This window comes from Anguilla rostrata, chromosome 3, assembly GCF_018555375.3.
Source record: "Anguilla rostrata isolate EN2019 chromosome 3, ASM1855537v3, whole genome shotgun sequence".
Lineage (NCBI taxonomy): Eukaryota > Metazoa > Chordata > Actinopteri > Anguilliformes > Anguillidae > Anguilla > Anguilla rostrata.
Window position 1 is genome coordinate 39,392,531 of NC_057935.1, and position 27,546 is coordinate 39,420,076.

The following is a 27,546-nucleotide window of genomic DNA, read 5'->3' on the forward strand; positions in this document are numbered from 1 at the left end:
GTTAATATTATGTACGCACAGAGAGGTGTATGGACCTTCTCAGTTAACACAGAGCAGCAAATACACTTGAAATATGCATTGGATAACTATCTAGTTACAACTGGAGAAATCAGTTTCTCCTTATTTATGTTCTTAGTTCATTAGGGCAAATCTGGTACTGTGAAAGCCTGCCATGGGCTTTTTTACGCTTCAGAAGTTACAGCAGAAATATTGAACATACATTGCCGACATTGCTTGTTACAATCGTTATAATAGAATGTCAGAACACATTTAATGTGTTGCCTTATTTTGGCATGATTCCTCCAGAATTGTTGTGCTGGTACATTAGTGAATTTATAGATGGTGGTGTCTAGCCATGTTACAGGCTACCATTTTAAAAAATTGAACATCAATCCAAGAGTTAATTTAACGATTGCCATACATTCATAAGTATCCATATGATATGCATGTGATTTTTATGTATACAATTACAATAGGCCAATGTAAAGGAAACCTACAATAGATAACGATACCATACTTCGTACTCCCTGTATCTCTTAAATTTAATTTAATCGCAATGTAATTACAATATTTCCCCGTCGCATCGATTTTGTAGAAACAGTGCCACCAATTGGTGTGTGTTAAAGCTGTTTTTCTGCCTGCCCAATAGAGCAGAGAGAGGGCAGGGAAATTGCAGGCGCTTCAAACGTCATCCTTGCTCATTCCCCCTCCCTGGATAAAATTTTTTACCGACCCTTTAACACGGAGAGCAGGATATGTTAGTCGTTCCGTACAGAATTGTGAGAAGCGGTTCATTTTTGATTAAATACTCCAAATTAACTGTGCTGCTGGTTCTGATGTTATGCTTGTTATTACTGTCATTTATAGCCGATACTTTTTGTATTTTTCTCAAGGATGCTGAACGCCTGTACTTTTCTTTGTAAATAGAATGAATTCTAAATTCCAGTTGGTCAGCTTTCTTACTTTTTTGGGCATACATTAACATGTCTAGTGCTTTGCTACTATTATAAAGACGCCTCGTGTTTTTGATGTCCTTTTTCTGTGGAAAATTTGCATTTGTTTTAATACGGATGTGTATGTGCATAAATATCATAATACATTCCTTTATGACCAGACGTATCGGAAACTGGGGCTAACTGCAGGCATGCAGCTCCGCATCGAGAGTAACCGGATCCCGAGACTTCCTTCTGAGTCGTAATAAAGTTGAAAACACAGAAGGGCGTAGAGACTGGAAGTGGCAGAACGGAACAAGGAGCTCAGCAGCATCTTTCAGTAAAACACCGATGTTCACCTTATGCGTTTAATATTAAACTGTTAAAGAGGGCGCGTTTTTGGAAACGGGAAATTCCAATGGAGTATTTTTGCAAGAAATCTGACATCACTGGGGCAGGATCTTTCCGTCTCTCGGTTTGAGGTTGCATGAACTTTTACAGAGTTGATTTTATGTAATCATACATTTTTTCTGAACAACTGGATTTTGGACACACACCGGGGTATCCTTTCAAGACTCGCACGTGATATTTTTGTTGACAGAAATACCAAACTGACGACGGCATTCCTTTTCCTCGTTTCCAATTAGGTGATTTCTGGAGTCTTGCGGGCGTGTTGTTTGGCTGTGATTTGATCGAGGGATTTATATGATGGCCGCTTCTGGAGTACCGAAGAGCGACAAGTTGGACGAAGCGCAGGCGCTTGCGAAGAGCTGCGCCGGGAGACCCGACTTTCTCCCATGCGATGGACTGTCCATCTGCGCCACTCACAGCCACGGAAAGTGCTTCAAGCTGCACTGGTGCTGCCACTTGGGTTGGTGTCACTGTAAGTATGTCTTCTGATCCACATCTAGGCGCGGTATGTGAACGTCCAGTCTGCACTGATGTGGGTTATCCCCCAAAAAATGTGTCTAGTACAGTATAATTCTCTGTGCGCGCTTCGACATGTTTTCATTTTCATTGAGGATATGAAAACACATATGCAAAACTGACTGAAATGTATAGGTTAGTGTATAGCGAACCCCAGGTTTTGGTAAGTATGATCATCGTGTCGCTGTGCTCCCGGGAGAGGATTTCCAGTTGTTAAAACAAGGACATTCGGTTTGGAAGACTACTTTGTTCCACTTTATAGTTGACTGTTCTTCATACGGCTATGGAGATATAGGCCTATTGTTTATATGAAATAATGAACAAACACATATTTTTATGTAATATAGACTATTATCTTACTACAGAATGCCGCTTTCGTCAGTGAGAAATTCCGTTTCGAACAGTACGCCCATGGGACTTACCGCCTTGGGGCTTCTCTCCTAAAAGCAGGATTGATGTTCAGCTCCTTGGACGCGCGCGCTCTACCATATTTGTTTTTCTATTATACTGTAACTGTAGAAACAATCTACGATCAAGGAATATAATGACTAGCCACTTAGGTGACCGCTTAGTTGGGACCAGAGACAGTTTTTCATACCCGTCCATTTTCTAAATGTGACTGTTTGAGAAACTGTTTATTAGATTACTTTATTAAGAGTAGTTTTACATACAGATATGAATGACACAATAAGACCAATAATGTTAAACATTTTAAAGAATATGCAATATTGTTTTACTCAAATTTTTAAATGTTTCTTAAAAATGTGTAATTCTGTGTAGCAACTTGCTTTTTCTCTTGAAGGCTTATAATTACGTTTACTTCATTGTTTATTTTTTTCAATTTAGAATACTCAGTCATGTCTGTAAGTCTGACCTAGCACTGCTGTATTTACCACTATTTAGGTAGCTGTGCAAAATATCCCTGTACTGCAAAGCTTGTCCTGCCAGTCATCTCTTCTTTTCACTCTACTGTCCTCACACTGAGCTACATAAGCCGCTTTTCCACTGTAGGGCCGAACCGTTACCAGGGCCACTCCGTGCCGTTCCGCGCTGCTCAGTACTCGTGGGAACGGTTACGGTTTCTGTTTCCACCGTTGGGCTGCTAAAACCAGGACTAGGAAGTATCTAGTGAGGACAGCAAGTGACGCGGTGGATCAGCGACGGCGTCCCGTTGTGAATGTAATATGCGCCAGTTGTTGTCGTCGCTCTTCATACTGTTTTGTTTTTATGTTATGATTCGTTGGCTGAAGAAACGGACGAGGATTCTGTGTATTTTGTTCTGTTTTTGGGTTTTCTTTTTAGCGTATCCTCCACTGACCATCACTGTTGCATGCATTCAAAAAAACTACTAACTAACGCTTAGCCTACATTACGGTGTGAAATATTCACATTATATAATACCACTAACCTATTTAAAGACTCTCAATCCAAAAATAACGTGTATAACCGAAATATGTTGAGCAGTAATACCTAGGCTACATAGCAATGATGAAATTGTATCTGTGTTCAGACAGAGAGAGTAAATCAACGAGTTCAATTCGCTTCTGTTTTGCTCCAGAAAACGATGTCAGATAGGTCTATCAGCAAATATACGGCTTAGCTATGCCCAGAAGTCCTCAATAATAATAGTATTTTCCAAGAAATTACGAAAAATCGTTAACAACGTTTCGTTAGGTGCAGTGTCTTAATGCGTAAGTGAATGCGATAAGAAAACTTTCGGTTACGCTGACCTATAAAACACTATTCCAAAAGCAAAATTAGACGTTATACATCGTTAGAAATCTTATACTCTCACCTACTGAATAAATGAATTGTCAATCAAGCCAGACTGTACTAAAAACGGCAACAACGCCGTAAATACGTGTGGTAGGCTATTATGCACTCAGCTATTTTGAATGTACCCAGGCATCAAAAATGCACGAAATATATTTCATAAACGGATTGTCCAAGACAATATATGACCACTCGGTCTCAAAAGGGACATCTCTACGCGTAAAACCAATGGTAAGGTTATGTAGCCTATTTATTCAATATTTAGTCCCAGATATTGACTGTAGAATGACATGGTAGGCTATCATTTTTTTAAACTTTGTCCCGTTTATTTCGTTATTCAGTGAGCAGCGTTTTCACTGCTGTATATCTTATGGCTATTGTCGGGTTTATCTTGTTGCTATGACGGAATACGATTTTTGATTGGCATTTTTATTTATATTAGCTTCTCCACTGACCTAGCTTACAGAAGAGGACGTGAAGAGACTTTATGCGGAGACACAAAACTGACGTAATGTGAAACCAATCAGTGAATACGTCATTAAGCCTGCCCACCCGAACGGTTCTGCTGCACTGAGCACGGTTGTCTAACCGTGCCGAAAATATCGTGCTAGGCACGGTTTGTAATCGTTCCAGGCCAAACCGTTTCCAGGTGGAAACGCCATTGGAACCGTTCCTCTCTGTGCTCAGAACCGTTCGGCCCTGCAGTGGAAAAGGGGCTAATTTTCATAACATCAAGCATGGTACATTTAAAACATTTCATTTAGTGCAGGTCCCAATCAACCAGAGGAGTTCCTCTTGTCCAATGATATGGGAACCCTGATGACTGTACTTCCTTCTAGCCAATCATATCAGCCCACAGGACCCCAGGCCACAGTTGCCACTGGTACAGTCAGGATTACATTCCCGAGACCAGTGCTAAAGACTAGTACTTTAGAAAAGTACTCTAGCAGGACTACAAGGGAGGCTGTGTATATAATCTCATAAAAAACACGTTTTCAACGTACAAAAATGCCAAGTTACTAAAAAGTATTGATATCAAAATGACGCCAAGTTACGATACTACAAACAATATAGGCTATCTTGCCTCACCGAAATGACATAAGATGTATCTCAAAGCAATGCTACCCAATATTTCCTCAGTTCTTTCAAGTCACTTGGCCCTGTGTATAAGCATGCACTACATGAACAGGCCAAACATATGTGTGGATGGCTCTCTCACAGTCAAGATTGATTGAATAGGTGTGTGTATGTCCAATTTGTATTGGTATGTAGGCCTATGTATTTCGCTGCCCAGGCTTTCTGTTGCGTGAATGATAGTATGTTTATTGGTACAAGTGTGTTCGTGAATGTGAATGTAAGATGCTGCCAGGGAAATGTCCCCATGCGGATAAAGAAGTTCTCTATGTATGTATGTACAATATGTGTTTTACATGCAGTATTTATTGTACGTAGCAAATATACAATAACTTGCACATGTACTCAAATTCAGTTCAAAAGCAAGTATAAACATGTTTTCTGGAGAAATGTGCTTCCTGTCGTTGCTCAGCAGCAGTTCTGTACATTAATGAATTTATACATTAATTTCAATGTACAATGTTCAATGTGTTCCATGAGGCAATTCGAAATATTTGTCTCTTTGATCTGACAGAAAGTTTGCATGACATTGTGAAATGGTAAGATAAGAAAACACAGGGCCAAGTGACTTGAAAGAACTGAGGAAATATTGGGTAGCATTGCTTTGAGATACATCTTATGTCATTTCGGTGAGGCAAGATAGCCTATATTGTTTGTAGTATCGTAACTTGGCGTCATTTTGATATCAATACTTTTTAGTAACTTGGCATTTTTGTACGTTGAAAACGTGTTTTTTATGAGATATCAGTTCTTTTTGCAAAGCGTTTTATTATGAGAGTGAGAAATGCGACCCTGCAAGAAACGGTTGTGGATTATGGCTATCGTTGTGTGAATCTGTACAGCCTGATGAGCGTGTACCGTTCAGCAGTTTCGGTTTGCTATATATGTAAAACAGTGGCTGTGAGAAAGGATGCAGTGGCGTAAGCGTAAACGCATCAGGAACGCAGATGGAATATGGTATGTACTCACGGATTTGACGTCCAACGAGCCTTGACTGACAAAATAATCAACACGCCCGTAGAATTATAACTCCCTAGGTCGCAACTTGTGTAGCCTTCTGTCCTGCTCCGTTGTCTGTTATTTCGCGGAGATGCACTTTTAGTGTTTGTAAGGTTTATCCTTCTGTCCTGCTCCATTGTCTGTTATTTCGTGGAGGTGCACTTTTAGTGTTTGTAAGGTTTATAAGGCATTTTGATAGGCTTATCTGCAGGTAGGAATCCTCTTCGCTGTTTTGCTAAACTAGAACCGGAAAACATGATAGTGGAGAATAGGAGCAGACGCATATGTCCCAGCAGGCTTTGCATATGAGAGAATAGCAACAGTGTGAGAGAAATTAAGATGAAATTACGAAATTCCGTAGTTGAAACAATATGTTTTTAGCAGAATGGGTATGTAGGTGAAGGTTGACATGATCACGGAGTATAGTGCGAAGTAAATGGAGTGACCATGAGCGAGCTTATATTCCTTATCAAATGGTATATATAACAGTCGGTATTGATCGTTAATTGTTGAAGTGGAGGGTTAAATGACATTGCACGCATTATTTGCCTGTAATGTGATGTAATCTATTGCACAAATGTGTTTTTCTCATGTTCAGTGTTAGTAGTTATACTTATGAGTGAATCAAGATTTTAAATGTCATGTTTTAATGCGGAGTTGCAGAACGTACATACGTAGTAATTGTGTGTAGCCTATGTGGCTAGATAGAGAACAGGGCGAGGTAACATGAATGTAGAAACGTGGCGTTTGCTGATATTAAGGTTTTGTACGGTAGCCAAGTGAAGAAATATAGTTAGTAGAAATGGCACAGTGGTGAACTGGTGTAACTTTTAAATAAAAGGAGTACATTTGCGTCATGAAATGCATATGGGTGGCCGTGAGTGAGTGAGGTTTACCAGTCTGTGACTTCGTTAGCTAATGCCATAGCTATGCAATGCGTGAAATATCATTAGCGAACCTGCCGGTGGTTTTAAAGAAGAACACAAGCCAGTAAACACAGAAGAGCTTCCGTTGAATCCATATGGCTTAGCAATATTGTAGCCGGTCAATAACTGAACGTACAGACGGTAAGTCATAATGCATATATCTTAGCAATATTGTAGCCGGTTAATAACTGAACGGTGAACGGCGGGTAGATATAGTGCAAAAGCAATAATTAAGAAGTAGTAGACAATTATTAGTGAGGGTCGAAGCAAGTTAAAGAAACGTGTTCCAAGCTGGGCTTGAACCTACGACCCCATGTTCCCAAGACTGTAACCTTACCCACTAGGCCACAGGCGGACTAGCTGTTTAAATGGGAAATGTTTCAGAGTAAAAATGTATGGGTATTTTGCGTGTGTGTATGCGCGTTTTTGATTGGGTCGTGTAGGTGCAGATTTGGCTGGTGTCAGTGAAATGTCCAATGGGGAGACATGTTGTTAGTGGGATAGGCGGCAGGAAAAATAAGAATGAGAAGAAGAAGAAGGAGAAAACGCAAAATCCCCTTAGTTTGGGGCTTTATTGTGTGGACATGTGAAGTTGTTTATCAATTCTGTCTGTTGAAATGGGGTCAGAATGTACAGAATTTAATGTTTTTAAGGGCTGAGTGTCTGTGGCTGTTGTGGTTATTTCTGTGGGGAACCCTGAAAAGTGCCAAACTCTCGGTGCTGTATAGGTATGGGGCATGCCCCCGCCAAGGCGTAACTTGGCGGGATGGCATACCTGCCATCCCAATTTATTTCTTGCTGGAAAGAGTTAATAATCCTGACAAATTCTGACTGTCACCTGATCTCACCTGGTAGCGCTTTTGATTGAGTGCATTTGCTGGCTGACCTCAGGGCTGAGTATTATTCAGGTTGCTTGTACTTGGTTGGATATTTCCAAAAAACAGAGGAACAAGTTGATAAGTTTCCAAATGATTGCACATGTTCAAAAAATAAATTATTCTATTCAAAATGACAAAAGCTCCATTACTAGTGCCCTGGTATCATCTGATGTTACACTATCTTTTAGATTTCAACAATTTTGTATACATGAATGGATTCTCAGAAGAGAAGGCAGTGCATTTCCCAACCAGGTTATTACTGTTGGAATAAAGAAAGCAATCATCCTTGCTTTACAGTGCAAAGGAGATATGTTGTTGCAATGTAGTTGTAAATGCTTTACAAATGACTCTGCGGCTTTTTTGGCCCGAGCTGTCTGTAAGTACTCTGTCCTGACAAAGATTGGCTGCTCGCTGTAGCAGTTAAATGTTAATTTTTCAGGGATAAATCCACAGCTATAGTCCCTGTAGACTGAGACTTTACAGCCCTAAGCAGTTTTCCTGTTCAACAAATGCTGACAGAGTTAAAGCGGGCTGTTTAATATGCCAGCCACATGCATTTATCATCAAATCAGTCGGGTCCCTTTGTCACGCTTTTGTTTGGCCAGTGGCTGTGTTTATATCCCCTCCCATGTCGCACATTTTTAGCCGGTTTCTGAAGCATTGCCTATTTCACAGGCTTAGCAGCACCTGCAGCTCATCATGGGTTCAGGTTTGTTATTTCACACCATCTCTGAATTCGCTGCTGTGTGGATTGGTCTCTGGTGGCCTTTCAGTTAATTGGTGAAGTAAAGCTTGTGGAATAATGATTTTCACTATGAGCTAGAATTCTGGTTTGGCTGAGCCAGAATGCTCTCCTGTCGTGGGGTCAAGGAAAGATTTCTTCTCAACCAATCCCACTGCCACTGAAGTAGTTAAATCACTCATGTCTTAGGTAATCACATCGTAAACAGAATAATCAGTGTCAGGTATTATATGTTTACCATCCTGAAATCCATGGGAGGGGTCCTATACCCAGAGGTGGAAAATCCAGGTTCAGAACGTATTAGTCCTCCCCACTATTTTGTTCCAATCACCTGGATTTGCTAATTAGCTCAATTCTTCTGCCAGGAGGTAGAACTAATTAGTGAAATCAGCTGGCTGAGTTCATGAGTGGAAGAAACAGATGGCAGGACTTCTGCTTTCCACCTCTGCACTTACCCGATGTCCTCTTTCCAGAAACGCATTCTGTATTACAGCAGTCATGTGTGGTGATCCACAATCCCAATACAGAGAGATGCCTCCTTTCCCCACACTCCCCTGGGCAGATTCAAACTTGCGACCTCCATTTCTGCACGGGGAAGCTAATCCCCCTGTGAGTGATATGAAAATATGCAACAAATGAACTGTGATTACACTGTGATTGTGAGTGAACATTTTGCAAATCCCTCTTTTAAAGGTGCAGTATGCAAGTTTGGAGAAACGAGTGAGAGAGAGCTAGATTTTTTTTTTTTAAACGGTCCCTCCCCTCCCCTTAGCTCTCTTTCCAAAGCCCCGCCATTCAGTGCATGCACGCTGCCTGTCATCTGAGTACTGCAGAGAGGAAAAGAGCATTCAAAATTAGGGAGAGTGAAGCACATCATGCCTCATTCACAGGTAGAAAATAAAACACACAACATCATAATAGTGAACATGGCCATAATTTTTATTTGGTTAACGACAGTCAATAAATGGCACACACTGGCATTTTTGATTGAGACCCAGACAAAGTTACTGGCAAAACATCGGTCAAATAAATTTTCATAAACGCACCTGGTACTGGAGTGTGCAATTTTTCCCCCACTTGAACAACATAGCTAGCTATATACATAACTAGCTGCAGATAAGCTACAAAACACCTAACGTGCAGCATAGCTATCATAGTGGGCTAAATATATTAGCTAACTAGCTAACATTTTCTAGCTACATTGGCTTCACAATTTGGGGCGATAACATGTTCCAACAGAAATCAAGCAAGCAAGATAATTACCTGCCCACAGATTCACTTTTGAAGCTCTTCAAGTCAACACATTTCCCAAATATAACCTGAAAGTACACTATATCACCAAAGGTATCTGGACATCCCTTGGTCTGGGGCTGTTTTTCATGGTTTGGGCTAGGCCTCCAGGCACACAGTGCAGTCTATTTAGAAATGGTTTTGTTGAGAATGGTATAGAAGAACTTGACTGGCCTGCACAGAGCCCTGACCTCAACCCCATCCAACACCTTTCAGATCAATTGGAAAGCTAACTGCGAGCCAGGCCTAATTGCCCAATCAGTGCCCGACCTCACTAATGCTCTTCTGGCTGAATGGAAGCAAATTCCTGCAGCAACGCTCCAACATCTAGTATTATAAAGCCTTCCCAGAAGAGTGGAGGTTGTTGTAGCGGCAAAGGGTGAACCAACTCCATATTAATGCCCATTATTTTGGATGAGATGTTGGATGTCAGGTGTCCACATACCTTTGGCCATGCAGTGTACAAGAATGTTATATCTGGGTACTAATAAGTACCTTTTACAAGCAAAAAATGTGTAATGAATTATGTATTGCTGGCTAGAGGTACAATTTTATATACTCACTAACAAGTGTTTGTACCTTTTATACATTTAGTTTTTCAGAGAGTGTACGTGTGAGGTTTTACCACTGATCTCAGATTAGTATAAGCCATTTCAGTAACAGCTGCTATGCCACAAGAAGCAATTTGATTGGTGATTCAATTGAGCCATGTTGCCCTTAAAGCATTTTTCCTATGGAATCTGCATTCTGAAAACAACGCACCAGGAAAGTGCATTCCAGTCGTTTTACCTGTATTAAATGGCATAATTTCATGTGTGTGCTTGCATGTGCTTGTATGCGTGGGCGTGTATGAGCATGGTTCAGATTTGCATGTATATAAGCTCCTGGTAATTCAGTTCATAACTGTAGCATTTCCTGACTGCATGTAACCGTATGTCAGATATCTAGTATTATGGCCTTAGAGAGAGAAACAGTGAATTGGAGACAATATTATATTGCTAAGAAACGGACTGCTCTCCCCCCCACAAACGTCAAAGAAAACGTCCTCGGGGCAGTTTAGAGTCACGCTGATACCCTAATCCAGGCAGGCGATATATGGGTATGACATCCTGCGGAGTTCGTCTCGGTAGAGACAAACCAGAAGACAAAGCTATCTACGTGGCCAGAGACCCAGTGTGGCTAAAGTGGACACAAAAGATAATATTCTTTTTAAGATTGAATGCAATCTGTGACATTTAATTGAAATCATTGAGTGAAAGTCTTGATGTCAATATAGATAATTGTTTTAGAGGCCTGATTTCTTGAGGTTGAAATAGTCATTTTTGGAACAAGTTCCAGTGTCAAGTGGAAACCAACGTGGTACAATTTGCCTTTGGTACATGTAAAATATTTTGCCTTAAGTTGAAGATTGCAAATGGCGAGATTTAACAGCTCTGTTGTTAGAAGCAGAAATAAACTTCCATGTTTTTTTATTGGTATTCAATAGCTGAACTGAATTACCTTCTAACATATTCATTATTGGTCTTGTTAGAAAGAGGCTTAATTCATGAATCTTTTCAATAATAATATCATGGTGCTTATACCTGCTTTCAACAACATAAGGTGACATTAATCAAGTACATGGTCAGCTCTCAGATTGGCCAGTCCTGGTCATAAATGAGCCTGACGCCCCCACCTCCTTATACGTCTTAACTCGGTATCACCCATTCAGGACAAACATCCCTAAGCCATGCTGAGTAAGGTATTTAAGATGGCTGTAGGAAAAAAATGCGGTGTGCTCCAGTTGGTTTTGGATCCTTGGTGGTTCCTCAGTTGTCTGTTTTTAGCTTGTTTCCTTTGTTCCTGTGGTGCTGAAACTGGAGAGGGTAATACTTTGGCAAGGTCTGGCTTATCAGTCTTTCTTTTCTGGTAGTTTCAAATTAATGTCTTGTTTAATGTCTTCTGTTTTGTTATTTAGAAGTAGTGATCCTGCATTCACTGGAGAATGTAAGATTTCAGATCATTATTCTAATTGACTGCTTGTTATTGAATTCAATTTTTTAATCTTAAAACCTGATACAGTTTGTTTTGATTTGTTGATTCCACCAGTTTACTGTACACTGACCTATTAACGCATTTGGCAGTTTTATTGATAATTGTCATTTTCAACAATAATTAAATTAAATTAAATATAAAATATTTTTATATGTAGGTTAAGTGAGGGGTTCTAGCGTTTAGTATTCAGAGTGCTGAACATTTTAAGAAGGGCATTGACTGTTGGATTAAAATAAACATCATTTACTTAATCCTCACTTCAACGACATGTTTATCGATTCCCTCTGGAAATACACTTTGTTCCCCTTATGTTCTTTCTGGAGGTAATTAAACAGAAACACAAAAACACCAATTCATGTGGGAATTCATTTGAACTTTTGAACTACTCCCTGGTAGTTAAAATGTTTTCTATTGCAGTCCTGGAAAACAGTGGCAAGTGCAGCACACCAGAGAACAGAAACAAGCTTGTAATAGCAGTATATAATAGATTATCAAATTTACTTATATTAGTCTAAGCACATGTAGTAATGTTTCCATGAACCCTCTTTTAGGTTTAATAACTGGATGGCCAACAGTGGGATGGCTAACAGTGGGATTTCTTGGGCAGGGTGTAGGAGATACCCATCAAACAGTGCCCAGGGGAGGGATATTGGGCCTTTACATGCATATCCAGTGGTGACAGGGAATCGTACGCCGCAAGGAAAATTGTGTTCCTGGTATTTCTTTTGATAACAAGGACTGGCCTTGCTAGAGTAAACCTCCTTACCCAGACCCTTCATGGGGACTGGCCTGAAACAAGGAACACTGGAGCACACTATGCTCAGGGCAAAAGACACTGTTTAATGAATTGGGTGGGGCTGACGTTTCAATGTCTATGACCCTATTCATTAAACAGTGTCTTTTTAACCAACCTGTGGAAGGGAATTGTTCTCAATAATCCCCATCGCTGTAAATTGGACTACATGCCGACTACTGCAACATTGCATGTACTTACACTGTAATCGCGTGCAATCATGTGTTGCTTAACCAACTTTGTTTTAAAAAATTTTCAATTTGACATTTCAAAAATGAGCTATTTTGACATTTGCACTCAATGCTCTGCAGTTCACCCTTGGTGCTTGGCCCCCTACATTGCTGCTTGCAGCTATATTTTTGTTTGTTTTACCCTATAAAGTGAGGAAGAGAAAGAGTGGTAGAACGTGAGGGGCATAAGAGGAAGGGTATGATCACAAACAGAGGGCATGGTAGCTTGAGCATTAAGTGTAATTGGGCAGTGGAACAGTTACCTTGGTAGTGCCAAGTGCCACAATGTAAATAAGATGGAGACGCTTTGTTAATAATAAAAAAGTTAGTAGAGTTCTTAGCATATACATTTTCTGTCGCCATAAGCTTCCCTCAGTCTCAGAGCAAAAAGTAAACTTTTGGCACATTCAATACATATGTTTTAAGTAAGCACTTAAGTAAGACTAAATTTATATCTGATTTCCAGACTTAACTCTGTGTACAAAGGCTCTACATCAGACTTTTTAATGTACTCTCAGAACTGCCGAGTAGCTGTTGAGAGCAAAGTAACCTTCAGGGATTATAGGGACTAGGGAGTTTGAAGGTTTAATGAAAAGCATTAATCCTTTTAAAGCTTTAAAGATTAAGAGTGTAACTTTCGAATCAACACTCTATTTCAAAGGAAGCTAGTGAAGTGATGCTAACACTTATGTAATGTCAAAAAAAAGTTTATTAATTAATTAATCTATTAATAAAAATTGCATGGTATTTACAGCACTGTTTCAGCAGCCTGGTAGAAGGACATTACAATAGCCTAGTCTGGACAGAAGCATGGTGCAGATGTTTCTGTTTCTGTGTGCAGTGAAGAATATTTTAGATGTTTAGGAAAGTTTATGATGACTTGCTGACTTTACATTGGCTGGTGGTGGGTATTCGGGCTTTGCGGTCTAAAACAGGAAGATGCATTTCAGGTTACTTCAAAGGATCAATAGGAAGAGAAGTAGAGTGCTGCCAAAGGTAGACTTTTGGGTAGAACTCCAGGTAACACAAACCAAGGTGCTCTTGAAGGCAGGGTGCATACAGAGTTACAGGAGAAGTAGCTGAAAGAAGGTATTAAAAATTCACTCACTTGAAACTTCAGGCACACTTGCACAAAAGGAAATATCTAAAAATCCTTTATTGTAGCGGCCTGTCTGCTGATATTAAATAAAAAAACGACCAGTTTCTACCTCGCAGGGTCTTCATCAGGGTGTAAACAAAGAATAGCTCAAGAAGAAGTGGTAGTAGATTCTGGATAGGGATGAGCAATCCATCGGTCACATGTAACAGGTCGAAATGTCACAACGTAATGAGATACTATATATATATATATATATATAGAGAGAGAGAGTAAAATAGATAGAAAATGTTGAATATATCAAAATAAATAAAAACCACAAATAAATGAGAGGCTGATTACACATTAGATAGAGTTGAAATATGCTTTTCACCAGTATATGAAATATGATTCAATATGATTGGTACAAATACTGCCTCTTGAGACATTCTTTGTTTACACTCTGATTAAGACCATGCGAGGTAGAAACCGGTCAGTTTAAAAAAATACACCGGCAGATATACTTTTTAAATATCTCTCACTGCACAAAACAAAGGTATGAGACAGTTGAAAACGCACTGAAACTGAAATAATATTAAAATCCTCAAAAAGTCAACTGTCCCATTAAGCATTACATTGCAGTTAAGACTGCTATCATTTCCATTTCCATTTTTCCAAAAGTGTAATTTTTAAACATTTAACTTGGTGGGTATTTTCTGTACATGCAAAAGTGCATTAAGGTAAATTTCTTTCATCAAGCCCATGTAAATGACATTATAATGATAATGATATTTATAATGAAATATTGACAGTCAAATGACATTATAATAAGAATTCTGGGGTTTACATTTTTTTATGGAAACTGCCATTATAATTCTGCTGGAAACATAGTGATTGACCTTATCATGTAAATGTAGCAAATGACAGTTGCTACCAAATCCACTGGTTATTTCTTTTTCTGGTTAATTCATTGTGCGGTTATTTGTTGTGAACATTTGGCCATAATGGAATGATCAAATCAACATTTGCATTTTCTCAAAAGGATATTGTATCGTTCAGTCCGCCATAGAAGCGGATTGGTCTTGGCTGCGCCGGCTGGTGGAGAGGGCACACGCACGTGGCATGGGTTGCATCAACTTATCAGCCCAGGTGCTTAAGGATGTGCTGCTCTCACACAGAGGGCGCGTTTCTTCATTTTAGTTTTGTTTAATTTCAGTTTTGTTTCTTTGAACATGTCAGAGAAGTAAACCCCCACAAGAAAGAGAAGGAGTTGATCCTGCACTGTAAAGTGGTCGCTCTGTTTTACTTTCTTTTGTCTTTCTTATTTTAGTTTATTGTTTTCACCAGGAACGCGTTTCATTTTTGAGTTTGTGTGGGTGCGCTCTGTCTCTCTCCATGCGCAACCAACGGTGTTCCCCGGAACTGCCGCATCTCTCCCAGGGGTGTCACGCTGGTGTGGGACAGACATTTACTCAACACAAGCTTTGCCTTGGTGCTGTACCTTCTTATTACTGTGCTTACTTGTTCTGGAGGTCAGTGCTGCACATTTTCCCTCAACTTAGCATCATCTTGATGGCTGAACCATCCAATGAATCCCACTTTGTCAACCTACCCACACAATATACAGATCATTATGTCATATAATCTTGGGTTATTATGAGTGAGTTAAAAGCTCTATTTTTGTGAAAAGCACCTGGTTCATACAGTATAGCATTTCATTAGGCGCAAATGGGATTTTCAGTAAGGCAATTGAAATTGCATTAAAATTTAATTCTGAATCTCTCTTCACAGTAGGACCTCAAATATATGAACCAAAGAATCATGGGTGGACTTGGTGACTGAACTGGAACTAGCATTTGCAATTTGCCTTGTACAGTTCTTTATTGTCACAAATGAAAATGTGAGAATTGAATGAAAAGCAGTGCAGGATTCCCCCATCGACCTTGCTCTGAGAATCATTAACCACGCGAGCCACAACGAAGCCAAGATCCAGGAAGGGTAGGGTAGGGTCTCCCAAGGCGACCAGGTCTGGAGTGAGGACCCAGTTGAACACGATCCAAGTTGACCCCTACTGAATGGTAAATAGGAATAAGATCCCTTTTATCTTGCCTGGAACAGGGTTACCGGGACCAATCCCTGGAGCCAGGCCTGGGGGTGGTGTTCGCAGGTGAACACCTGGCAGGCAGGCAATCCATGTAACTCGGCCAGGCTCAGCCCGGAAGGGCTACTCGGGATCACCATGTGGGCCCACCACCCATGTGGTTCAGTATAGGCGTGAGTTGCAATGCCTGTTGGGCAAGGGGTGTGATTTTGTTGTCATTCCAGCCCACTTTTTGAGAGTTCAAGTCTGGTTTCTGGCCAAATTTCTTTTGCACTTCAACTGTAAAGATTCATTGAAAAAGTGTCTCTGTGAAAAGTGCTATACAAATAAAATTGAATTGAATATCTAGTACCAGAAAGATTGTCGGCACAATTTGGCAGAGATGGGTTTTATTCAAATAAGAGCTCCAGAGGGACCATAACAATAGGCTTTTCTTGTCCTTTCATAGAATGGGCTGGATGTACAGAGAGGACAGAAATCCTTAATCCTCATTTTTCTCTGAACAGCCCCCAGATCACGTTAGTGTACTTGGTAGGATTGCAAGTACTGTAAATCCAGGACACTGCCCTCAAATGTCAATTTAATTTACTCCACCATATCCTAAAACCTTAATGGGGGGGAGGGGGGGGTTGCTTTTATTGTAAAACTGATAAACACATTGACCCAAACTATTCAGACATGCTCATGCATATACATTCAAGTTGATAGTTTGAAATTCAGTGTTAAATCACACGCCTCACCACTGTACAGTTTACTGTAACCGATCACTGTAACAACAGCTCACTGCTGCTGCCAAAGGGTTGCATAATCTCCACAGTATAATCTTCAGTTGTGAATGACTAAGAAACTATTTTTGTAGAATTCTGGTTTATGCAGCATTAATGTAGAATTTTATTGGGTGCTGAATGGGATTTTCCCGAAGTCAACTGGAATATAATTTAAATGTTTTTAATGTATGAAACTGGAAATAATATATGCAGTTATGCTCATCAAATCAAATGTACAGTACGCACACAGGGATTTAAAAGAATGACTTGAAAGTCAATGTTTCTACAAATACCATGTTTTTTATCCCTTTAGAAGCTTACAGGAGCCAGTGTGAAATAATTAAGTGAAAGTGGAAGGTGAAATAACTTTCCACAATGCAAAAGAACAGGCTACACACTAATTGAATTCACAGGACAGGTGTTTTCAATAACACTCAGGTTGATGAAATACAATCTCATTGGTCTACGTGGTAACTAGGAAGTCACATGTTCTACACAGTTGTAACAAGGTTCTTAATTTCACTGTTACAATGTCTTAGATGTTTCTGTAGAGTATCCAAGGACACAGCGCAGACAGAAGACACACTGATGCATGCAGAGGAAATTCCCATGGAGTGAAATGTTTTTTTTTTCTTTTTTCCACCTTTTACTTAGCATTTATGTATGTTATGTCCTGTAATCTTCAAACTGATTTTCAAATCCCAGTTTGTGGTCTCTACTTTGCATCTACTTTAATTTTTATAGACCCTAAACACCTGGGTTTAGAAAAAAAACATTGTTTGGACATTTATACAAAAGGCACAGCTCTCTTATTGCTCTTGCCTGTAGTGCATTTTACAAACATTTGTCACAATACGCTTTACAGTGGACCCTGGCCTAAACTTTGGCCCCAAGAGCAAGCTTAGGGTAACAGTGGCAAGGACAAACTCCCTGGGTGACTCATAGGAAGGAACCAGACTGAAGGGGGGAGCCCATCCTTCTTTGGTCAGCTCAGGGTGTGGGTTTTAATGACCAACCCGGTCGATCAGTCAGTGTTCACATTAATGAATTAGCAGCAGCTGGGTGGCAGTCTGGGGGTTGGCTAAGGCCAGGCGGCAATGGGCTGGACAGCAGCAGCACTGGAGGAGTCCAAAATCTTCACTCCTGAACAGGGACTTGAACCCTGGACCCTCAGATTAAAAGATCATCTGCCAATTGAGCTATCCAGGCTCCTTTTAGCTGCAATTCTTTTGCACTGTGGTAAAAAGTGAGAATTTAATTAAAACACTGATAATTATAATATTGAAGGTTTACAAAGGGGGCATGCTTTACTACCACTGCTAAGCAATATAATGTGGGAAAGAAAACCAAATTTGATATAACTAAGGGGAGTACAAAATCAGTTTGCATCACAGGCCAAATAAAGCAAGTTTACTGGAAATGAGATGCAGCATTTGGATAGTCAGCAGATAAAAAATAATTATGAATGTTCAAATGAGAGCCCAATTACTGCTTGTTTGATTCGTGGATTTATGGGATATTATCTTAAAAATATAGGTGAAAAAATAAGGTGTACTGTGCCATAACGTAAGTATAATATTCTGGTGAATAAAGGATTGACACTGAAATGATTACAACTGGTATTTTCACATCATTGTCAAAGATTGCATATCAGGTGCTCCACTCTACTTTTATGTGAGATGTGCCTCAGTTCGTAGTGAGAGCTAGTGAATAGACTGTCTGAAGCATCTGCAAAGTCCTGATGAAAAGCCTTTCACCCTATTGTAGGGTTGTGCACCATTCAGAATTGAGTTGTGAATGCCTCTTTATTTCCAATTCAGTTCTGGAATTTGAATTTAATTTGAATTGAGTAAGCAAACAGGATACAGAATTGCAATTCCAATTTATATTGAAGGAAGTAGAATTAAAATTCACTGAAAGTCATATGCATGCTCTAGGTTTAGCTTTTTTCAATAGTATATATGCTTTGTATGTTAAACATGTTATCATACAAATAACATTGGAAACATTGCTAAAACATCATTATCATATAAATGCCTATCTACAGAATAAAGCATTCTCTTTTGTTAATGCTTGCTTCAATTTTGTGGATCATGGTGAAGGAATACTTAATTTCCCAGAATTGTCAACCCTAAAGTCTTCAAAATAGAGCCAAACATTATGATGTAATATGACAGTTTTGGTGTGAGAGGGTCACTTGGTACTAGGCCATAGATGGGACTAATTTCTACAACTGAATGATATAATTATTGTTATTTTGTGGTAAATTATTTGTCAGGTGAATTGAATGGGAACATCATATTGAATATTGAAAAATATTGAATTTCACACAACCCTGCCCTCTTGGCTTTTTCATGAAAATGATTTTCTTTTGAGCACAGAAATTGGGATGTAGAAAGCTAGGTAGAGCAGTGAAAACATTTTTAATAGTGATTCAGACTAATGAAGCTTGCTTAGACTCCCGTGCTCTGTTATCCCAGGGGGGCATGAATCAGTAATAATTAAAAAAGCTCTGAGTGAAGCCAGAATCCATGGAAATCATACAGCACTTCTGGGGTTCATCTGAGATACTCTGTCAGTCAGAGTCTTGCAGACCAAGCACCCCAGTACAAAGCTATTTGTTCCTGCACCCCAGTGGGATTGTGTTGTTGAGAACAAACACACACACACACACACACACATACGCACACACACTCACATACATACATACACACACACACATGCACATACACGTGCTCATATGACCATCAGGCTGGTGGGGGATAGACATGAAGGAGGGAGAAAAAATAAGTGTTGTGTAAATAAGTGTCGTGTCCATGGTAGCCACCACCACCTAAAATGTATTTCCCCGGTAACTAATCTCTGAATTGGAGTGAATCATATTTAAACAGTGGGTAAAAACAGAGGTTGCAGAGTAAAACTTTTGCCAACATTTTAACAATCAATCGACCTTAATTTAATCTCTAAAATCCATTGAAGGAAAATCCTCATTCAATGGTGTTGAGTTACATAGATTGAAATATATAGACAAACTTGAAAGACAAATATTAATGTAGTCTCTTAATGTAGCATTAAGATGAGATGAACCATCTCATTAAACACAAGAAGTATCTGCTTAGTGTGGGAAATAGTTGGGAAGAAGGAACAGAGAAGCAGTTACATATGCAAATTTATCTGGGATGGGGTTAAGGGTGTGCATCAAATATACCGATTTGTTTGGGGCGGGGATAACGGTACACACCAGGTATGCTGATTTGTTTGGGGTTAATGGTACATAATGCTTGCCATCATGCTGAAGTTATATCCTGACGAACAATACTGCAAAGCATCCATAGGCCTTGGTATGGTTTATTCTGTCATACATCCATAGGCCTTGGTATGGTTTATTCTGTCATACATTCATAGGCCTTGGTATGGTTTATTCTGTCATACATTCATAGGCCTTGGTATGGTTTATTCTGTCGTACATCCATAGGCCTTGGTATGGTTTATTCTGTCATACATCCATAGGCCTTGGTATGGTTTATTCTGTCATACATTCATAGGCCTTGGCATAGTTTATACTATAATACATTCATAGGCCTTGGCATAGTTTACACTATAATACATTCATAGGCCTTGGCATAGTTTATGCTATAATACATTCATAGGCCTTGGCACAGTTTATGCTATCATACTTTTATAGGAACCGGCTTGATTTGCAGGGGATGCCACAGCACTGACGTATGAAAGAGAAAAATAAGATTTATGTGATACTGTTGCACACAACCGGTGAGTGAAATAACCAGTGCTGCTTTTTAGAGTTGATCAGTGAAATTTATTGTCATTGCCAATATATGGTCTCTGATGAGTGCCTTTTGACACAGCATTAGTGGAGAGCCCCACCTGGCTTTTGCATTCTCCTGAAATCGATCTGTGCATCAGGCTCCATGAAGGAACTGCCATACCCAGATAGCGAGTGACTCCGATTTGGAACTGGTGTTCAGACCAGCAGATCCAGTAGGTGCTAAACATTGACGATGTTGGTCTGCAGGCCTGGGTCAGTCTTGAGCTGAAGCCATGCGCAACGTGATCATCAGTTTCAAAGGTGATAATAGATTGCTGGATCTGTTCCAGATTTGGGCCACGTGTGATCTGGGTCTAGATTCTGCTGATGGCACGTTTGACGGCCAGGCCTTGTCTGTGTTATGGACTCGGACTCGTTGTGGCCCGGGTGTTGCAGTGAACTCGGGCTGGATCCAGGCTAGGCGCATTTAGCTCTCTGGCTAATGAACACAGAACATTCTGGAATGAGCGGTCTCCTCTGCGCTGTAGGATATATTGCAGGGACCTTCCACTGAACGGGGAATGCAGAGGCAATGAAGGGGTGATGGCGGACAGCCGCTCATTTCCCTCCTCACTCCTGCCCCCTAAGCCAGTGAGTTCAAGACTGCATTATGAAGAGGGTCTTCCACCACCGTCGCCACGGGTACCAGGTGCACCGGGCTCCCAGAACGCACCTGCCCTTGTCCTAGCCTGGTAAACGATGGGAATGACACAGTTCTCCAATGTTGTCATTTGTCTTCATGCATGGCAGCTGTGACATGTCAGACAGGAGGCAGTGAAGCTTGTAATTGTGGGCCAGCAGTATGGACCCCCCAGACCCATATAAACACACACGCACACACACACACACCCACACACACATGCGCATACACACACACACACACATATATATACACGCACACTCACACGCACACACACACATACATAAGCACACTCACACATATACACACACACACATACATAAGCACACTCACACGCACAGATACACACACACGCGCACACACACACACACACTCACTCACACACACGCACGCACACACACACACACACACACTCACCTACACACACACACGCACACACACACACACTGCACTGCCCGGCCGCTCTCTCACTCTCTAAGTCAGCATCATACCAGCTGTTTATTGCTTATATAAATTGCTCTATGGCTAGAACATCAGCTCTCTCAGCTATAGAGGGGACAAGGTTTCAATCTCGAGGGGTTTGTTATAACCACAGGTGCACAGTGTGTACTATTTGTATCTTTGTTGTAAGGATATATTCATGCATCATACATGCAGGGACATATGTAGCATTTAGACAAGTGCTATACCTGGAATGAAAATGTGTAGATATTGTGAATTTTGATGTAAGGCTCAGGGTTCCGCAGGGGAATGCATTAGTCTTAATGGCGCCCGCACCATTGGTGAGTACTTCCTACAAGGTTCTGTTATGCTTTCATGGGAGAACAGATTTTGAGGCGGAATAATCTAAGTGTTGGTAAGCTCTAAAGGTCTGAGCTGCTCAGATATAAAAGGCTGACCCTAGTGTGTGTGTTTTTAATGGTGTTTAGAGTGATTCCTGTGGGATTGCAATACATGTTCCAGCATTAGTGTGGGCTAATTACCCACTCAGCCTGGTGCCGCTGCATAGGTGCTGCTTCTACACCCAAGCGAATTAACAAAGTGAATCCTGACGTGGTTTTGTAGATGGTGTTCATTTTACATGGGCGTATTATCCGTACCTGTGCTAAACTTGTAACTATTCCCTAACCCTTTTGACTTCTAATAACGCTACTTTATCCGTTTCCCTGTTGCATCTTCTATGGCGTATAACTGTATGTTGTAAGATTATGTATTGGCTATTGCCATCGGTTTTGACCCTGATGACTCATCGTGCTGTTTGTTGTCTAAATCTGAATGTATTCCCTTCGGAAAAATTACTCAGCGTAAGTGTCTGCTAAATGCCTAAATATAAACGTAATATAAACATAGACTGAACTGCACATGCACACGTATGTGTGTGCGTGTTTGCTGAATGTCAGAGACTTTAGGAGAGAAATGATTCCTTCTCATGAAAGCGGGCCGCTGTCGGTTGGCGCTGACGGCAGGGTGGAGCGACTCTCAGACTGCCGCGGGTTCTGCAGAAAGGAAGCAGGTCGGGGAGCGAGTGGGCGGCTTCTCTTCAGAATCACGGCCTGCAGCGCGAGGCGACTGAAAAGGAGCAGACACGCTTCTCTGACATACAGAGGCGGGGCTATAAATCTCCTGTAGCGGAGGTGCAAACTTCTGATCTGGATAATACCTGCTGCACCTGGTACAGCAAGGCTATTGGCTACTAGCTAGTAATACCTATAGCTGTTAGTAGTATTTTCTTGGTGGCTGCTGGCTGGTTTAGTGTACTGATGTACTGCACCATCTGATATAGTCTCCAGACCACCCTACAGCTAGCTATGGCTGTTGGCCCCTCATGGCAGCGCATAATTGTAAATAGTATCAGGTCACCCTGGGAGGTATGCTTCAGTCTCTGCTGGATGCGGGCTCACTGGAAGGGAGCAGTTAGCTCCTCTCACACAGATACACCTCCTACGCTATTGGGACACGCTCAACACCGGGGGTGGTGCACTCACAGGTGAAAGAAGTAGGCAAGGTTGTAGGGGACAGATCGGAACAGTTACTTTCTTCTTTAGTGTTATCGTCAGCCTCTGCTTTCATGGCGTTGTAGAAATGTTAATCACAAGGCCATCATGAGTAGATTTCCTCACATTTAATTAAACTAATCTTATTTTGCTGAGCCAGTGCATCTATCTGAATATTGCATGAGATGTGCAGTCCTCTCTATCAATTGCAAGTGGACTACAGAAACAAAGAATAGAAACCAAAGGTTTTGGAGGATGAATGTGCTGATCTGTACCCTCACAAATTGTCAGCAATAGGAATATCACAGCAATAGGGGAGGATTTGTCTTTTTGAGTTGGGGCATAAATAAACATTGAAACCTGGAGGTAATAATAATACTAATAATCATAACAATAAACATATTTGGTATGAAAGGCTCCTGTACAGTCAAAACATCGTTTTTGTTGCTTCATCATTTATGCAACATCATATTCTTCATTAAGACTTCAGTGATTGCTGAATATTGTTTGTGACGGTTTTACACTGGCATTCTTATCTTGCAGCAATAAAAGACATGGTTGCTACAGTATATGCAACATATAATAATGATGTATGGGCAGTCATATAGTAGGATGAATATAGTAAACACTATGTGTCATATCTGCTAGATATGTGGTCATATCTGCTGTCTGTGTTAGTCGCTTCCAATGCTTCTGGCATAAAATGCAGCCATTAATTGGTTTATGTAAAGTAATCCATTTGGTATGCAGTGTTGGCATTAGCTAATAGTATTGAATATTCCACCTTGATGAGAGCCATTATTTACAATCAGCGGCGATTGGAAATGAGCTGGATTTTTGCTGGTGGCGAACGAGGGCAGATGTGCGCTCCAGACTGATTAGAGCCAGCAGCACTTGGCAGCGCTGTCTGTTCCTGGCGCAGTGTGTTTTAACTGTGCCCCCTCCCCTGGGCTGCGATGGGAGAGGCGCAGTGTATTTTAACTGTGCCCCCCTCCCCTGGGCTGCGATGGGAGAGGCGCAGTGTATTTTAACTGTGCCCCCTTCCGCTGGGCTGCGATGGGAGAGGCACAGTGTGTTTTTACTGTGCCCCCTCCCCTGGGCTGTGATGGGAGAGGAGATTACTGAGGAGAGCGCAGTTGTGAGTCCTGAGTTCTGGTGTTTATTTTGGGCCAGAATGAGAGAGCCATGGGGGATTAGGGAGGACCCTGACCTGACTGCTGTCTGTGCTTGACTCTCTCCCATAGGAATGGCCCAAGCCCCAGCATGGATTCCCTTTCCTGTATTGAATCACATGGACACACAAACACACGCGCACACAGGCACACACATGCGCAGACATATACACACGCACGCACACACACTCTATACTACCAACCGAAGCGGCTGCATTGCCTTGAATATCTTTGTTCAGGCTGCTCTGTCACTATCTGCGGCCGAGCTGTCACTGTTCTGAAGGGGAGGAGGAGACGCAAGACCTCTGTCATTGCCGGCCAGTGGGGTGTCTGTCTCTGTGGGGGAGCTGCTCGCTGCTGCAGCGGATGTACTGTGCTAGCTACCTTCAGTCTCGTCAGTCAATGTGGCAGCTTTGCTGACTCTCAATGGTCAGAAAAATGGTGTTATTTTTGTTGGTATTTCAGCAGAAGCTTCAGCTGATGTTCAGATGTGTTTTGCTGCGTTTTTGGGCACCCCCGAGAGACTTTTTAATCCTCATCTTCAGAAATAAAGCACATACTTGATATCTGACTTGATTTAGCAGTGACCTCACTTTGTTTGATGCTGATAGCCAATTGAGTGAGTAGGTGCAGGCTATAGCCCAGAAATAAGCCAATTAGATGCATTAAAACAATACCTACCCTTGTCGATTGGCTTAACTTGACACTGGTTGATTTTCTTTTTTTTTTCGGGAGGTGGGCGGACAGGCCCCTAGGGCTCATGGCCCCCCTGCCGCGTGCAGGCTGTGGGGGCGCGTGGTACACCAGTGACAACAACATGAGAGTGTCTGGAATTTGTTAAATTGGTAGCACTGAAGTAAATTTCCTCAGATTGTGGAACACACTCTAGGCAGCAAAACAACATATCAGCTCTGTTGTAGAATAGCAGTGGCGTGATCACAGGGTCTAATTTAAATTAAAATTCTGTTCTTAATGACACAGACCTATTTTAATCTGCCCTGTTGGCTGTGTGTGAATATGCAATTCCATTTTACCTGAAGGCACTCGGCGTGCAGTTATCTGCTGTGTCTTTTACCCTGTGCTGTTTTATCGTGCTTCCTCATCCCTGTTTGTTTTACGGGGCTGCGTTGCACGTGTCGGGTGTTCTCATTTAATTCCGTCAAGGAAGAAAAAGACTATTTCAGAGCCCAATGTGTTATGGCAGCTGAGCTGCCTATCTTACGTAAATTGGTCGTGTTATTTGAGAAGTGGAATTTGCACCGCGTGCTGGTTTGAACAGCTGAATATTTTGTAATATTTTGAATCAGGTAGCACACAGGCAACCATGGTCATTTGTCCCCACATTGAGTCTTCAATCTTCCCTCTGTAGGAGGGACCGGGCGCATGACCACAGGTGTCATGCTTTTTTGCCTGTAGCAGAACGTTGTTGGAAATAGAGCAAGCTCAAATTGCGTTTTAAAAATAAAACCGTGTGTCCATTTTTATTTCTTTAAAGTTATATTTGGTGCAATATGTTGTACAGGTGGCGAGGTTTGAGTCTGTGATGAGGACCTGTTGTCACTGATGTTGCCATAACGATGGAAGGAGTGCTGGGCATCAATGCTGTTGACCGGGGCCAAACATCAAACTTCTGATTGCAACAACTGACAAGGATGAGAATCTTGATCCCAGCGCATTCCAGAAACTGTACACATTCTCACTCTTTGTTTCTCCCAGCATTTAGCAGTGGGCTATTGTTAAAATGTGTAGGCCTATACAAATATCATGGAAATCACAGAAATGGAAAAAAAACGAGTAAAGTCAGGGAATCAGTGGCCTCTGCGACTTCCATGACAAACACACAGCCTTACCAGTATATCCCAATAACATCATGAAATCCCCCATCTTTATTTTATGAAAATATTTTTCTTATCATCATGTTATATTATTGGGTGGTTATTTGACCTGTTTTGTAATATTGTAGGAGTTGTAACTTCCCTATCCCCCCGTAAGTGACACCCTTGGGTATAATAACGTAGGAGCTAGTCAGATTGTTGTCGTGCTAAGTACAAACCTCCCTCAGGGAACCTCTGGCTCTAATGCATAGTTCAGGGAGCTCCAGCATTGCCTCTTATTCTGAGGCTGTGCACTGAACAGAGGCGGGGATGAAAGCAGTTCTGGGAAACGCGTTGTTTACAGCGCAGCGTGCGCTCGTGAGAAGAACAGCCCTCTGGGAAATATTGCTGTGAAGTGAGTCTCACAGCAGTCAGACTGAGAGGCACTCACTGGGGTTGTGAGGTGAGACACTACATGCTTCCCATCATGCTCTGCTTCAGGGGAGTCAGACTCACTACATGCCACAAATGACACTGTGGCTCATTAGCATTCATGTGCACACGCAGCGTACAGGAGTGAACGTGCTCTGTCTGCTCTTCTCTTTGCAGGTAAATATGTGTACCAGCCCATGACCAGCGTGTGCCAGCTCCCCAGCACCCCGGTGCCCGCCACGCCCTCCGGCATCAGAAACACCATCCACCTGTCCGTCTCGCTGACGGAGCGCTTCCTCAGGACCGCCCCCTGCTTCCTGCCCCCGCCCTGCCCGGAGTCGCCCAAGTACTGCGTCATCTCCGACCTCTTCATCGACGACTACATCGTCAAGCGCATCAACGGAAAGATGTGCTACGTGCAGCGGCCCCCGCCCCCGGCCCCACGCCCCCGCCCCCGCCCCCGCCCCCGCCCCCGCCTCCGCCCCCCCGCCACCCCCTCAGCAGCACCCCGGCCAGGCCCTGCAGGCGGAGAGCAAACCCGCCCCGCCCTCTCAGAAAGCCCAGGCGCCCAAAATGGACCACTGCTCCTCGCCCTCCAGCTCGGAGGACTCCGGGATCAACGCGGTGGGCCTGCACTACCTGGAGTCGTGCGACGAGGACTCGGAGGAGGAAGAGGACGACGAGGAGCTCAGCTCCGACGGGGACTCCAGCCCCAGCAGCCTCGGGGACCAGGACGAGTGCTCGCTGCTCTCGCCCTCCAAATCCACCGTGGAGATCATCGAGAAAATCGAAACGACTGTCTGACTCGGTTCTCCACCCCCCCCCCCCCTCTCCCGCGGGTCCCTCGTTATTGGCGGACCGTTCACAGCGCGGCGCGGTCTGCGGCGGACCCGACGGGACCTGCACACGCTCACAGGAGAGGGCGGCTGCTGGGCTGCGCTGTCACGTTTAGAGGCGGAGCTACCTCTGCACTCTGTCTGCACACACTACCCTGCATGGATGTCTCAGCTGGGCTATCTACCGCAGTCCTGTATTTAAAACCAGTCATACAGTGTCAAATCAACAGG

At 42.1% G+C, this 27,546-nt stretch overlaps 2 protein-coding genes across 2 annotated transcripts in view; both read left to right on the forward strand.

Moving 5' to 3' along the window:
• tra2b (transformer 2 beta homolog) overlaps window positions 1-27,546 on the forward strand; it is a 174,793-nt gene that overhangs the window by 130,691 nt on the left and 16,556 nt on the right. The gene's annotated exons all lie outside the window — the stretch shown is intronic.
• LOC135250801 (UPF0524 protein C3orf70 homolog A-like) lies at window positions 715-27,421 on the forward strand. The gene is given in 3 exon segments (XM_064327530.1): window positions 715-1,815; window positions 26,657-26,927; window positions 26,929-27,421. Coding segments are annotated over 3 exon segments (804 nt in total). The 5' UTR covers window positions 715-1,637; the 3' UTR covers window positions 27,284-27,421.